The following is a 16,493-nucleotide window of genomic DNA, read 5'->3' as shown; positions in this document are numbered from 1 at the left end:
TCTGTATGCAAGGTGTCGATTCGTATTGAATTGATGATGCTCTACAACTTTGTAATTCACTTTTTTTCTCTCTCTCGTTCCGTTTGAGATAAAAATGCTAACTCCGTTGTTTTCCACCAGGTGGCGCTATAGGTGGTTTCATTGCGTAGGGCATGGCTACTTTACTATACCTAGACACCACTTCTATGCCTATAGCTGCTGCCGTTCTCAAGTTAATGGCGGTGGACAGGATATAGGTGGGCACACAGTATACTAATATTTGTAATCAATTAGGCCACGTGTGCCATCATCCAGTAACCTGCTCCATCACAGGTCCTGGCAGCTTTGCTTCTGGTCCTGAAAAGAATTTCCTGACTCAGCAAAGGACCGGAAAAGCTTCTTTCAATTGCTAAACCAGCCCCCTTCTGTCTATTGCCTTTGACATAGGAGAGTACTGTCTGAATGGGGTGGAGGTTGAGCATGTGCCCCTCCATTGAATTCATTGTCTATGTGATTGTCAGAGAAAGGCATGCACAGTGCTCAGCTACCTGTCAGTTTCACAGACAATGAATGCAGCAGTGGGGGTGTAAGGCTCTGTGCGCACTGGGAAATGTAATTTTCTTGTGAAAATTCCGCATCCTCTCAAAGATTACCGCACCCGCGGTAAAAAACCGCGGGAAACCGCACCCGAAAACCGCATGCGGTTTGCCGCGGTTTTACCGCGGTATTATTCGCGGTATTGCCGCGTGCGGGTTGGGATGTGCTTTATTGCATTCAATGCAATAAAGCACATTGAAAAAAAAAAAAAAGTCATTTAATTCTGAGATAGTAGATAGACAGAAGAATAGATAGAGGGATAGATAGATAGAGGGATAGATAGAAGGATAGATAGATGACAGATCGCTGCATTTCCCACGGTCGGCAGTGAGTTCACATTAGCGGCCGTGGGAAATGACCGGTAATTACCTCTGCTGTCTGCTGCATTCAGCCTGTGTCTGTGACAGTCGCGGCTGGATGTCAGCAGTGCAGGACGCCGGAGCCGGAGCTGTGGATTATGTCGGACCTATGGATTACGCCGGAGCTTTGTTTGGGGGGGGGTTAATAAAATGGTGAACGAGGCTTGTTTGTTTTATTTAAAATAAAGGATTTTTCGGTGTCTGTGTTTTTTTCACTTTACTTACGGGTTGATCATGTCAGCTGTCACATAGACGCTGCCATGATCAAGCCTGGAGTTAATGGCGGTGGTCCCCCATCACCATTAACCCCTTGTATTACCTTGCCACCACTGCTACACGGTGGCAAGAAGAGCCGAGGACACGCCGGTGCTGCCGCATAATGCATGCGACAGTGCCGGGGCAGCTGCGGCTGATATTCTCGGCTGCCGGAGGGGGAGTGAGGCAGGGGACATTAACCCTGCCCCTCTCCCTCCCCAGCCTGAGAATACCGGGCCTCCGCTGTGTGCTTACCTCGGCTGGACGGTAAATATGCAGCGGAGCCCACGTTCTTTTTTTTCTATATTTCCGTTTTCTTTCTATATGTGTTCTATGTGTCTGTGTCTATGTGTTCTATGTCTGTGATGTGTGTGTGTGTGATCTGTGTTTGTGTTTACTCTCTGCTCCGCTTCCTCTTCCTGTAATGACATCACTTCCCTGCAAAACCGCAGACAGGCGATGCACATTACCGGAGGTAAACCGCGAAATACCGCAGGGAGTAACGCAGGAAAACGCAGTGAACCGCACAGAATTTGCTGCCTGCGTTATTCCCTGCGGGATTTCATGATTAACATTGAGTCAATGGAGTGAAATCCCGCAGCGATGTGCGGAAAAGAAGTGACATGCACTTGTTTTTGCTGCGGGATTCCCGCAGCAAAACATGCAGCTGTCAAATTCCGCCCAGTGCGCACAGGATTTTTTTTCTCCATAGGATTTGCTGGTGATTCACTGCAGAGATGTTATGAACATTTTCTGCAGCGAAACATGCAGCAAATCCGCGGAAAATCCGCGGCAAAATCCGGTAAGTGCGCACATAGCCTAAGCGTGATTTTAGACGGGACTCTACAGATCTCCGGTCTTGGTGGTGGTGGGTGGACAACACTTTCATAAAAGTTCTGAATATAAAAAAAAAAAAAAAAAAAAAAAAAAAAAAGTGTATTCTTACCTCCCGAACGGCACATCTCCTGCGAGCTCTCCACTGTCCGGTAGTCACAGGACATTGGATGGAGTGGTCATGTGAAAGAACAATATCACGAGACTGCAGGGAGCCCTCAGGATCAGTACTGGTCCGAGACAAGTAGCCACTTTTTTATTTTTGACAATAGACTGCAGCTGTTCGGCTGGGGCCACACAGGGATTACTGCGATCCCCTTGCATGACACTCGGCTCGTGCTGGCAGTACAGCAGAGCAGAGTGTCATGCGTGTGTCCTTGCAACTGAGGTCCGTTCGTGCGAGCAGACCTCAGCTGTGGGGGGCGGGCCGGCACTCAGGAGGGGAGGGAGGGATTTCTCTCCCTCTCTCCTGCATAGCCGGCTATTGCCATTCTCGCACTGCACTAGCGGTACACCGGTGTACCGCGAGTGCAGTGCGATTTTTCTCTCGCCCCATTCACTTGAATGGGTGCGAGAGAAAGAGTCTCGCATTACACCTGCAGCATGCTGCGATTGTTTTCTCGGTCCGATTAGGGCTGAGAAAATAATCGCTCATGTGTGCTGACACACAGGCTAGAATTGGTCCGAGGGGAATGCGATTTTTATCGCACTCCACTTGCACCGTTTTTCTCGCCGTGTGGCTTAGGCCTTAAGGAGGGGTTATACAGTAGTGGACAAGTCCTTTAAAGCGCACCAATCACCAGGATTTCCCTATACACTGTAACCTAAAGCCAGTGCTCTACTGGCACTATCAGGCTGCTTCTATACATACCTATAATTGTCAGCTCGAATGTATAGGTTTTGAAACACAAACAAGTAAAGTTTGTAAAATAAGCAGCTTTTTGAATGGCAGCAGCTGCAGAACAGCTGATAGCTAAGGTGGATATTCATAGTGACTCCACCCCCTGCCTGTCCGTCCTCCCCCTGTTATTTATGCTAATTCTATTACACAATCGTTTTACCATCTGACTAGAAGGACCTGTGCTGATGTCATACCCATGTGACCAGAAGGAGCGGGGCCTAAGCCAACAGACAAATAATGTTGCTTCCTGGTATCAGCTATGTAGGCAGAGGCCCCGCCCTTCTGGTCACATGGGTGTGACATCAGCACAGGTCCTTTTAGTCAGTTAGTAAAAGGATTCTATAATAGAATTAGCATAAATAACAGGGGGAGGATGGACAGGCAGGGGGCGGGAATCACTATGAATATCCACCCCAGCTATCAACAGATTGGCAGCTGATGATTTTACAAACTTTACTTGCTTGTGTTTCAAAACCTATACATCCTAGCTGACAGCTAAAAGTATGTATAGAATCAGCCTGACAGTGCCAGTATAGCACTTGCTTTAGGTTATATAGAAAAACCTGGTGATTGGTGCACTTTATCGTAGATTTTTCATCCCTACATGAACAATCCAAGGATCTAACACATGCAGAATCAATGAGATCTCTTCTTGCACTAAGATATTTCAGTAAGGCTCGGAGCAGATGCTCATCAATACATTTTAGCAGAGACAACCTATCCAGAAAACTTGTGAGTCACAACCCGCCGTCCTTATAGGCAGTTACGGTATTACCACACCTGGGCAAGGCTCGCCCGTGTATCACCACAGCCGCTCCCTACTACACACGAGCAGTGTGTGTATACAAACCCAAGACCGAGGATGAGACCGGGAAATACAATACCCGATCCGCTGGTGAATGAACACAAATACATAACCGGTGCCAAAAGTAAAGCATGTGGAACTGGACCGCCAACTCCTGGCTGTAACCAGATGTGAGGCCACGTTCACATGTCCAGTAATCATCCGATAGAACGGATCCAGCAGCAATCCGTTGGCAAAAAATTGTGCAAACACAACTTTTGTCAGTTTTGAAAAACTTTGCGTTTTGTTTAACACGGGAGTCTATGGAAAACAGATTTGTTAACCAATTGCTAATGGTCTTCGATTTGAATGTGATCCAATAAAAAAAAAAAAATAATGTATCCTTTACAAATAAAAGAAAAACTTCATGGCTAAATAGCAACCAGATAATGGATCTGTTTTCCATAGCAAACATTAAAAAGAACAAACCAGATCCTGCAAAAATTCTTTTTTGTCAAAACGGACAAGAAAGTTGTGTTTGCACAATCTGCTGGATCCGTTTTTAGGGTGGAAACACATCTATGCGAGTAAAATCGGTCCGACTGGGCTGAAAAAAACTCGGCTGATTTTAGTTCACGTTAGGTGCGAGTGCAACGCAAGTGCGATGCTTTTTGCTCGCGTGTGTGTTGCGTTTGCGATGCTAGTTTCATGCAACATCTTAATTATCTAAAAGCTATTACACATGTGTCATTTAATTTACCTTTGGGAATGTGATGTCACATTCATCTGTTGAATATTTAATGAGCGAAGTTACTGCCACACTCGCAAATGTGAACGCTGGTGCGCGTGTGTGATCCTACTTTTAATCCCCTTCCATAGGAAATCATTGGGACAAATGGTGCGAGAAACTCGCAAAAAAGCAGCATGCTGCGATTTTTTTCTCGGTCCGATTTGGACTGAGAAAAAAAAAAAAAAAAAAAAAAAAAAAAAAAAAAAAAAAAAAAAAAAAAAATCGCAGATGAGAGCTGCCTCATTGACTCACATGTGTCCGATTCCAATGCGAGTTTTTCTCGCATTGCTCTACTGCGAGAAACTCGCAAGTGAGAAGCAGCCCTTACGGATGATTACTGGACATGGGAATATAGTCTCTTGGGTAGCACTTAATAGAGGAAAGTTTCAACCTTCCAAGATAGATTTGTACCAAGGGAAGACAGTAAAGCCCACTTTACACGCTGCAATGTATCTTACAATGTGTCGGTGGGGTCACGTCGCAAGTGACGCACATCCAGCATTGTAAGTTACATTGTAGTGTGTAACAGGTACGTGCGATTGCGATTGAACGGTAAAACGTTCATCGCATACACATCGTACCTTTCTCTAGAATTGCACGTCAGGTTAGTCATCGTACCTGGGGTAGCACACATCGCAGTGTGTGACACCCCGGGAACGATGAACAGATCTTACCTGCGTCCTGCGGCTCCCGCCGACAATGCGGAAGGAAGGAGGTGGGTGGGATGTTTACGTCCCGCTTAGCTCTGCCCCTCCGCTTCTATTGGCCGGCTGCCATGTGACGTCGCTGTGACGTCGAACGTCCCTCCCACTCCAGGAAGTGGACATTCGCCGCCCACATCGAGGTCGTATGGAAGGTAAGTACATGTGACGGGGGTTAATCGTATGTGCGGCACGTTCAACAAATTGAACGTGCCACACATACGACGGGGGCGTTGCAAATCGCATACGAAATCGTATGCGAAATTGCAACGTGTAAAGCAGGCTTAAGCCTTGCACCTGGGAATGAGCGGATACAAACTGGCAGGATACATGTACCAGTACAGAATTAAAGGACACGTCATGGTAGCTTGACACCTGCCAGTGATGTCCAATGACAGCAGACAACAGAAGTGACTAATTGCTTGTAATTAAATAATTACTTGATTTTGCACTATAGCTGTTTTATTTCAAAAATCATGGGGCCATTTGTAACATTATGTGCAATTTTGAGATGTTTCGCAAAATTAAGTTGTTAAACACCAAACAAAAAACAAAAGTCAGCAATCGGCCGCCTCGCCCCCCATCCTCGTGACCTTACCTTTAACTGAACTGAACTCCAGTTAACTTTTCAAATGCAGATTTTTGTCCAGGACAGGACAATGTCACTCACTGCCTGGAGCACCACTTACATCTGTATAGTTCACGGTTTCTCCTACAGAAGGTTTACACATGAACTTCCAAGTTGCACGTGACCAAACCTTTACCACCATGTACAGTCGCACTTGACTCACATAGTTCAACAACACACGTCAGAGGTAGAGAAAGTCCACCAGACGTCTCCAACCACAAGGTGTTATCCAAGGTTCCTGCGACTGCTGTACACACGGGCCTTAGGACCCTTTCGCACGTCAGGTTTTTGCCATCAGTCACAATCCGTCGACTTTTGAAAAAAAAACGGATCCGGCGACTAATGCCGCTGGATCCGCTTTTTTTTTCATCAACTTTTATTAGCGACGGATGGTCTCACATTTCATCCATCATTTGAGGGATCTGTCGAAAAATGTTTGTCCGTCGGACGCAGACAACGTCCACAGTAACGTTTTTTTTGTGCAAGTCGAAAAAACGGACAGCTATGGACTCGTCGTCATCCGTCGTTTGGTAGAATGAAAGCCTATGGGCGCATGATCCATCGTAATCCGTCAAATGACGGAATCTGGTGACGGATTCAGTTTTTTTTTTAACTGAGCATGCGCCAATTTATAATGAGCCCCTAGCTAGTCGGATCCGTCGAAAAACGTATCCGTAGCATCAGTTTGTCCACAATCTGCGACGGATCTGTCGAGCCAACAGATTGTGACTGATGGCAAAAAACTGATGTGTGAAAGGGACCTTAGACATTGGAGCTGGCCATACATATGCATGCTCAGTTTTCAGAGGTGGTGAATAAGCCACTGCCAGAAACTTCAGAGATCACCGGGGAAAAACAAAATGATCCGTTTGGAAATCTGCTTGATTTTTCTATTCCAGATATCATCTGCCTGGGAATTCTCGGTAGGCCCCATACATGACATAATAACTTTGCTCAAATTTATATGAGGGCCAGCACATAGGACCAATGTCATACAGCGGCGAATTGTCAGTGCACAGTCACGCTCTGCACCATGTACGTCACATGCATCAGTGCTCTCCATTATTTTCATGAGCTTGTTCACGAGTGAATGCAAAATCATCCGTACTTCATCCAGGAAAATAGTCACATTTTCCTCCGTATGGTCATCAGTATTTCATGGCTCGACTCCTTTACCAAGTATAATGGAAGTCTATGGAGAACGCAACCATTTTTCTTCAAGTGCCTCTTTATTGTGCATCTTGAAATAGCCACACCGCTAGTTTTCAGTGAGTCCTGTATTTCAGCTAATGTTACTTGTGGGTTTTTCTTTGCATCCCGAACAATTTTCCTGGCAGTTGTGGCTGAAATTTTTGTTGGTCTACCTGATCGTGGTTTGTGTTTTTTTACATAGCTCCTGATTTCCCATTTGGTAAATCACAGTTTGAACACTGGTGACTGGCATCATCAATTGCTTGGATATCTTTTTGTATCCCTTTCCTGTTTTATACAGTTCAACTATCTTTTCCCATAGATCCATTGACAATTCTTTTCCTTTCACCATGACTCACAATGCAGAAAGGTCAGTGGCTGGATGAAGGATGCAAGAGTCTGTCTGGATCCAAGAATCTCACTCAGCTTTTATGCACACACTGATTACAAGCAAACACATCACATATGAGGATGTTACCTTTATTACCCATCAAACCCATTTGTGTCAACTTCTGTTTATGTTATCAGGCCAAAATCACCAGGGTATGTGAACTTTTGATCAGGGTCATTTGGATGTTTTTGGTTGTGATTATGATTTAAAAAGAGAAAACACAGTAGTTTGACAATAAATGGCTTCACCCAACCACTAACCATGAGTGGAAAAAAATATTTTATCATCATTTATATTCTCTGAAAAAAGGCCAAGAAATCAAAAAAATCTGCTGGGGTATGTAAACTTTGGAGCACAACTGTATAAAGTAAAGCCAGTGTTATACTGGTGCTAGGAAGCTGAATGTAAGCATAGCTTTTATTCTGAGATTGCAGGTTTTATTTCAGAAATATGTGCAAGTAAAGTTCCAGCAATGCACTGCTATTTGATTGACAGGTGCAACAGGAAGGGAATATGTGGGTTGTCTTTTGCTATCTATTACCGCCTCCGTGTATGCCTGGCCTTCCCCCGCCTGTTGCCATCATAGACGTTAATTCTGGCACTTGCACACTATCATTTGTAAGTTTTGAAGAAAAGTCTTAACTAAGATGGCGTCGGACCTCACATCCTTTACTCTCGTGACCGCGGGAGAGTACACAGTCACAACAGAAGTGGAGACCGCTCCCTAAATCAGCTCACTGGTCTCCTCTAAAGCGTGCGGCTCATGTTCTTCTGGGTGCAGTCTGCAGTGACCTGATTTCGGGGGTGGTCACTTCTGTTGTGACCACGTGCGCTCCCTCGGTCACAACGAGAGCAGAGGAGGTCAGCGTGCATGCGACGCCCTTGCATATCGCATACAATGGCCCGATGCAGGAAGACAGTCTTTACAAAGATTGAGCCTGCACATAGTGCTATCTTTGGCGTCATCTTAGTGAAGAGTTTTCTGCAATACTTAGAAATGATAGACGTTAATTCAAGCGCCTGCGCACTATGACGGCTACAGGGGGAGGAAGGCCAGGCAGGCAGACAGACGGACAGGGGTTGGAATAGATAGCAAAAGCCAACCCACACATTCTCTTCCTGTTGCACCTGTCAATCAAATATCAGTGCATTGCTGGAACTTGCACATATTTCTGAAATAAAACATCCAATCTCTGAACAAAAGCTATGCTTACATTCAGCATCCTAGCACCAGTATAGCACTGGCTTTACTCTATATATGAAAATCCTGCTGGTTGGTTCTCTTTCAATCTCGGATCTCCACTAACCATAAAGTAGTGGCATATGATAGCGATATGGCATCACTTTAAGATGAAGACTCCTCTTCCATAACACAATAATGTAGAGTTCTCACCTCCAGACTCAAAGAAGCATGAAAGTACAAATCTGCATTACTCTTATTTTACCAAAGAGTATTTCATTCACGCTTTCCTGCAAAATCCACATATGCCATTTTGTTTATTTTTTTATTTATTTTATTTTTTTTAAAGTGTTTTGTGCCTGTGTAGATGGTACTGTATTAGGCGATCTGTGCCCTTGATAAATGAACACAATCTACAGATGACATAACCTCTGGGGGTTTGTTTATTTAGAGAAAAGAAATTCTTTTAATTGGATTATACCTTCAGCGAAGAATGGCTAAAATCCAGCTTTACAAGTGTACTATTCTCAGCGCTGAGCCCAGCCTGTCCCCCCATCCAGCCCTGTGCATGTACTCACATGCCCTCCCTGCCTGCCTGGGATTATGTGCCTGCCTCTCACAAACAGCGCAGAAAGCTGCAAGGATAGTCCCAGACACCTTGGGTGATAGGTCAATGCCCAAGAATACACAAGTGGCTTCCTGAGAGATGCACTAGAGAAGGTGCCCGAGAATGGCCGCACAAGGCCCAAAACTGTCAACGGTCACCCCCAACTGCAAACACACGCACCAAAACATCTGGAAAAAAATCATAGAAAAAAAGTATACATTATAGAGTTGCAGTTGTGAAAAATTCACTGTTAATCCATATGGAAATGTCTGTTGGCGTGGCAATGTCTCGGTGCACCGTTAACCCCTCCAAGTAGTAGATCTAGCACGGTCCCTGAGCTTGACGGACACCACTGACTCACAGTGAGCGCTCTTTAGGCCGGAGTCACTCGCATCACCCGGCACGGCCGCACACTCTCCAGACAGGAGCGGGTCGGCTGCATGTATTTCTATGCAGCTGAGAGGTTCTTGTCCGGAGAGCAGCAGGTCATTCTGGGTGACGCAAAGCAAAACTCGCGGCAGTCTCTTCCAAGTGTGACTCCGGCTTTAAAGGGGTGTTCTGAAACTAAAATTTATTTTAATCCTAAACCTCTATTTACCGTCATCAAAAAAAAGGAAGTGGGTTTAAAAAAAAAAAAAGCCAGTTAGAGTAGTGAGGGGGACATAGGGAATGTTTAATAAACGTTTATTGCAAAAAAAAAAAAAAAAAAAAAAGATTAGATTATAACATTAAATAGAGATTTAGGATTAAAATTATTTTTTGTTTCAGATCCCCCTTTAAAGGGAAACAGTCACGTGGAAAAATGCTATTAACCTGAGGATATGGGGTTAACCTGCAGGATAATAGCATTCTGAACCAGTCCGGCGCCTGAACATTAAACCCTGCTGCCAGGAGGAAGTAAACGCTAATCCTCTGGGCAGCGTTCCAATTTCACGGGTTCAGTCACCGCTCTGTGTATGGAGAGTGACGGCTGTAACCGGCCCCCCACAATGACTGACAGCCGCTCTGCATTAGAGGAAGCTGTCAGTCAATTTGGGGTGTGGTTACAGATGCCGCTCTCCATACCCAGAGCGGTGACTGAACCTGCGCCTGCGCCGTCCCAGTGACTAAAACCGGAAAGCTGCAGGGACAATTAAAGTGCTTTTCCTCCTGGCAGCAAGGTTTAATGCGCAGGCAATGTGCAAATTCAGAATGTTACTAGCCCCATATGTGCAGGTTAATAGCATTGTTCCCTTTAAACTCAAATCCCTGTTCTTATGCTTGTGTATTGACACGGTATGAGCCCAGCAGTGCACTCACAGTGTCAGTGCGGACATGCTCCCATCTCCGGCTCGTCTCTGAAGCTGACTGTTTGCTAATTTCCCTATGTAGTGAGCAGGAGCCATAGATCAGAGTGTGATCATACTCAACTACACTGACACAGAGTTCAATGCCAGGCCCCAACAGTGTCAGTGTGCAAGCGCAGTAACAGGGGTTTCAGTTTAGTGAGTGGTCACGGTCACTGTAAGAAAGTTAGCGTCAGTCCAGATTGCGGACAGTGGTGGATATACAAATCGGAAGATGTAATAGCGCTTTGAGACATTGGTCACACAACCTCATTTGCATATAACTTTTTTTTTTGGGGGGCGAGGCAAGGGGGCAACTACAGCTCTAAAATGTATGCAACTGACATGATTTTTATAGGGGCTGCATTACCTATGGTAGCCGAATTTGCAGTTTGGGGGGAGGAAGATTGAACCACTTCAAATATAAAGATAAGTCCAGCTCACCATTAGGCTGGGGCCACACGGGGATTACTGTGATCCCCTCGCATGACACTCAGCTCACGCTCGCAGTACAGTAGAGCCGAGTGTCATGCGAGTGTCCCCGTGACTGAGGTCCGATCTGCAAGGGACGGACAGGCACTGAGGAGGGGAGGGAGCGATTTATCTCCCTCTCTCCCCCGTAGCCGGCTATTGCCATTCTCGCCCTACACTCGCAGTACACCGGTGCACCGCGAGTGCAGTGCGATTTTTCTCTTGCCCCATACACTTGAATGGGTGTGAGAGAAACAATGATCGCATTACACCCGCAGCATTCTGCGATTGTTTTCTCGGTCCAATTAGGGCTTAGAAAATAAATCGCTCATGTGCGCTGACACACAGGCTAATATTGGTCCGAGGGGAATGTGATTTTTTTTTAATCGCACTCCACTCGCACCGATGCTCGTGCCGTGTGTCTTAGGCCTTACTGCTATCCACTTTCCAATGAGAGTACGGGGACACGCTTTCCCATGGCTTGTGTTAGAAACTTCAGGCATATTTATGGGAGGTGACAGGCACCCAAGTGTCACATCAGACCATTCGAAACAGTTTACACCAACATGGTGTGCATGCTAGACGACCTGCAAGGGTACCTGACCACCAGACCAGGCACAGGCGTCATCATCTTGCTGGACCAGTGAGCTTTACTGCTGTTCAAGATGAAAAATGATGTACGCTGAGCAGAAATGATGGCCGCCAAAAATGTTGGAAATGTCAAGGACAGCGCTATGCATCAGCCACTGTAATCACCAAACGATCCTTTGGTGGTGGAGGTGTTACAGTGTGAGCAGGTGTGTCTAGTCAATACAGAACGGCTCTACACTTTGTGACTGGTACAGTGGCAGCCCCTACTACTAGAATAACATCATTAATCCAGTCATTGTGCCTCTACCTGAACACCACAGGCCTAATTTCATCTTCATGGACGACAATGCACTTTCTCCAGAGCTGAATCCCATAAAAAACCTATGGCATCAGCTGAGCCACTGTGTAGAGGCTCATACCCCTGTAGCCCAGAACCTCAATGACTTGAGGGCCTTCCTTCAAGAAGAGTGGGATGCCATGCCTCAACAGACAATAACTCCTTTTGTGACCAGCAGGAGACGTCATTGTCAAGTTGTAATTGATGGTCAAGGCCACATGACAAGTTATTGAGACGCGGACATTTTTGGGAGGTATAGCCACCACTGCTGTTGGCTTTTGTTTCAATAAATTATTTGAGAGGAGGACATTTTCTACTTAATTGTTCTACTTTCATAATAAAATACCACTGAAGCATGAACTTTTTACATTTTACATAAAATTTCACCTGTAAGCCAAATATCCCCACCTTTTTGTGAGTAGTGTATAAATAGAAGAGGGAGTAGTTTGCAATTCAGAATGCCAAAAGATCTACTATGGTTTGTATCACTGGGACCATATAATTATCAGATGCCTCATCAGCACCAAGTGTTGGTAAAGCATCTGACAACTTCCAGAAGTTCCCTGTGGAGATACCAATCTCCAGAACCATTTTTCGAAAATTCAGCTATGTCTGTAGCCAAAAATGTGCATATCACATCAACAGAACATATTATACTCAAAGCCATGGTCCCCGCAATAAGATCATGGGGAACTTCAACTTAAAGGGAACCTGTCACTAGTAAAAGAACCCGTCGTTAGTAGAGGCTTCTTTACCTTCGCGCACTTATATACACCAGATAGAGGGCCTAGTACTCGCCCACACAGGGCGGCAATTGACTGGCATTTGATAGAAAAACTAATACAGTAGCACTGTCTCTACTGTTGTGTCCCAGCCAAGGAGATGTGGTGATGCTGATCATCCGGCAGTGGGTGTTTGGTGTAAAATAGCTGGACCCCCATGTAAGGCTACCTGTGATGGTGACAGAACACAGGGAATCCCCCTTTGGGAACATCTTAGCTGTAGTTGCACACAATAGATGTGATGCAGGGAAGTGTGTGAGAGTTTTCCAGAAATCTTTGATACGTAAAAGCACCTCTATGATGGCTGTACAAGACCCCAGGATGTCACCTCGCAAGGTTTTGTTGTGACTCCTACTTTTGGCTTCAATTTGAGGAAAGTAAAAAATGACCCTAATCTCCAATGAAATGTTCTAGTGCGGACGCATGGATCAGCGCCAAAGCCCGGACCTGTGGATTTTACACCAATTAAGGAGATTTCGCAATAAAAAGCGGGCTGAAGTAAGAAGCGCCTGACCTATCAAGGGGCACAAAAAAAGGCTAAAATTCAAATCCATTCTCGTGTGGCCTCCTCTTTCCTCAAAGCCCCATTTACTTATCATGTGTTGCTGTGAAAGTTTAAAAAGTGCCAAAGTATGTTGAGCGCTCGTGAAACTTTTTTAAGACAGAAAACTGATAGAAAAAAAGAAAACTTTAGACTTTTAACAATCTATTTCCCTGCGAATATAGAGCCGCTGTATAGAGGGAGGTAAAGTATAACTGAAGGCCACACCACAAACACCGGGGGGGGGGTGCTCAGGGCAGCAACGATGCACAAGATGCCGATACAGGTTGTGATCTCCAGGGATAAGTATTAGGACACCGGCTATATACGTTTTCCAGTATACAGGGGCAGCACTCATTGGCACCAGTCATTACATAACCCTGGCATGGATGCTGTGCCCACCCCAGCCCTGCAGCTCTCACCTGTGGATGGAGGCAGCACCCATTGGCACCAATTATATACCCTGTCATGGAGGCTGTGCCCGCTCACCTGGGGATGGGGCAGCACACATTATATACCCTGTCATGGAGGCTGTGCCCGCTCACCTGGGGATGGGGCAGCACACATTATATACCCTGTCATGGAGGCTGTGCCCGCTCACCTGGGGATGGGCCAGCACACATTATATACCCTGTCATGGAGGCTGTGCCCGCTCACCTGGGGATGGGCCAGCACACATTATATACCCTGCCATGGAGGCTGTGCCCGCTCACCTGGGGATGGGCCAGCACACATTATATACCCTGCAATGGAGGATGTGCCCGCTCACCTGGGGATGGGGGCAGCACCCATTGACACCAGTCACTATATACCCTGGCATAGAGGCTGTGCCCACCCCAGCTCTCACCTGAGGATGGGGTAGCACTCTTTGGCACCAGTCACTATATACCCTGGCATGTGCCCGCTCACCTGGGGATGGGGTAGCACTCATTGGCACCATTATATACCCTGACATGTGCCCGCTCACCTGGGGATGGGGTAGCACTATTTGGCACCAGTCACTATATACCCTGGCATGTGCCCGCTCACCTGGGGATGGGGTAGCACTCTTGGGCACCATTATATACCCTGGCATGTGCCCACTCACCTGGGGATGGGGTAGCACTCTTTGGCACCATTATATACCCTGGCATGTGCCCGCTCACCTGGGGATGGGGTAGCACTCTTTGGCACCATTATATACCCTGGCATGTGCCCGCTCACCTGGGGATGGGGTAGCACTCTTTGGCACCATTCTATACCCTGGCATGTGCCCGCTCACCTGGGGATGGGGCAGCACTCATTGGCACCATTATATACCCTGGCATGTGCCCGCTCACCTGGGGATGGGGCAGCACTCATTGGCATCATTCTATACCCTGGCATGTGCCCGCTCACCTGGGGATGGGGTAGCACTCTTTGGCACCATTCTATACCCTGGCATGTGCCCGCTCACCTGGGGATGGGGTAGCACTCATTGGCACCAGTCACTATATACCCTGGCATGTGCCCGCTCACCTGGGGATGGGGCAGCACTCATTGGCACCAGTCACTATATACCCTGGCATGTGCCCGCTCACCTGGGGATGGGGCAGCACTCATTGGCACCAGTCAGTATATATCCTGGCATGTGCCCGCTCACCTGGGGATGGGGCAGCACTCATTGGCACCAGTCACTATATACCCTGGCATGTGCCCGCTCACCTGGGGATGGGGCAGCACTCATTGGCACCATTCTATACCCTGGCATGTGCCCACTCACCTGGGGATGGGGTAGCACTCTTTGGCACCATTATATACCCTGGCATGTGCCCGCTCACCTGGGGATGGGGCAGCACTCATTGGCACCATTCTATACCCTGGCATGTGCCCGCTCACCTGGGGATGGGGTAGCACTCATTGGCACCATTCTATACCCTGGCATGTGCCCGCTCACCTGGGGATGGGGCAGCACTCTTTGGCACCATTCTATACCCTGGCATGTGCCCGCTCACCTGGGGATGGGGTAGCACTCTTTGGCACCATTCTATACCCTGGCATGTGCCCGCTCACCTGGGGATGGGGCAGCACTCTTTGGCACCATTCTATACCCTGGCATGTGTCCGCTCACCTGGGGATGGGGCAGCACTCTTTGGCACCATTCTATACCCTGGCATGTGTCCGCTCACCTGGGGATGGTGATGCACTTGGTGCTGATGCTCTGGGTCGCCAGCGCCTTCTCCAGCTCGTCCAGCTGGCCGGTCTTCTTCAGCTTCTTCACCAGGCTCTTCACCGCCTTCTCGCACCACTTCTCCTCCTGGCCATTCTGCTCGCCCTTCTTCCAGCCCAGCAGTCTCTTCACAATTGGGGGCGTGAAGGGCAGGATGGAGGACATGGCAGCCCCCTGTGGGAAGATGCGGCTGGCACGGGGGGTCAGTGGCTGGTGTGCTCCGGGGCCGCAGCTCTACCTGCCGCTCATCGCCCGCACTTCTCCACTCTCTCTGGTACAATTCTCTTCTAACTTTTCATCCCCCCTCCGCCTGAGCCGCGTCACCTCCCCTCCCTCTCAGGGTATTCCTCCGCCCCTGGCACCGGTCACTCCCACCTTGTCCCACAAACACCCCTGTAGCCCCGCCCTGTTTAGCGACGTCACGTTCCATGCATCGTATATAGGCCAGAGGCTACTGTAGGCGACGGGGCGGGGCTGACAGTGACTGACAAGGACGGAGAGATTAATGCGCCCGGTGACGCGGCCTCTGGTCACTTTCCCTTGCCTGGTGGTGGCTGTGTGTTCTTCACTGCGTTACTTTCCACATATCCGCCCGCTGCAGTCACAGTGGGTGCACAGCAGTTATTATTCGGTGGTGCCAGTAATAAAGGGGAAAATGTAGGATGGGACACTGCAAATAGCGCGCCTGGGAGGATAAGCTGTGCCTATGGTACCAGTGGTGGCTGCACCTGGCGCTGGAGGGTACCACACTGATGGGCAAGGCCAACACTAGTGCTATGTGCCCTCTTGGGGCCAAATGAGCCCATCTACCACACCAGTAACCTGACAAGCAGATCATGCCCCCATGTGTAATGCTGCGGCCCATGGATTGGCCCGGTGTTGGTGCTTTAGTTACAGTGGAATCTCGGTTTATGAGTAGCTTGGTGTGCGAGTATTTCGCTATACGAGCAAAGCTTGCTGTAAATTGTAACTCAGTTTATGAGCAAGCTTTGCTGGACGAGCAAATACTCACCGCACACACTTCCGGTTCCGTACTTTCACAGCGCTCTGACCCGCTCTTA

General features: G+C 47.6%; 1 protein-coding gene across 1 annotated transcript in view; it reads right to left on the bottom strand.

Annotated features, from left to right (window-relative positions):
• Window positions 1–15,774, bottom strand: part of SMAD3 (SMAD family member 3) — a 124,477-nt gene extending 108,703 nt beyond the window's left edge. The window contains exon 1 of the mRNA XM_075346062.1: window positions 15,392–15,774. Coding sequence (XP_075202177.1) covers window positions 15,392–15,597 — 206 coding nt within the window. The 5' untranslated portion in view covers window positions 15,598–15,774. The remainder of the gene's footprint in view (window positions 1–15,391) is intronic.
• Window positions 15,775–16,493: the final 719 nt, after the last annotated feature.

The sequence above is a fragment of the Anomaloglossus baeobatrachus genome, chromosome 4, assembly GCF_048569485.1.
Source record: "Anomaloglossus baeobatrachus isolate aAnoBae1 chromosome 4, aAnoBae1.hap1, whole genome shotgun sequence".
NCBI classification, from domain to species: domain Eukaryota; kingdom Metazoa; phylum Chordata; class Amphibia; order Anura; family Aromobatidae; genus Anomaloglossus; species Anomaloglossus baeobatrachus.
Note: the sequence above shows the minus strand (reverse complement) of the source record. Positions and strands in the feature narration are given on the sequence as shown.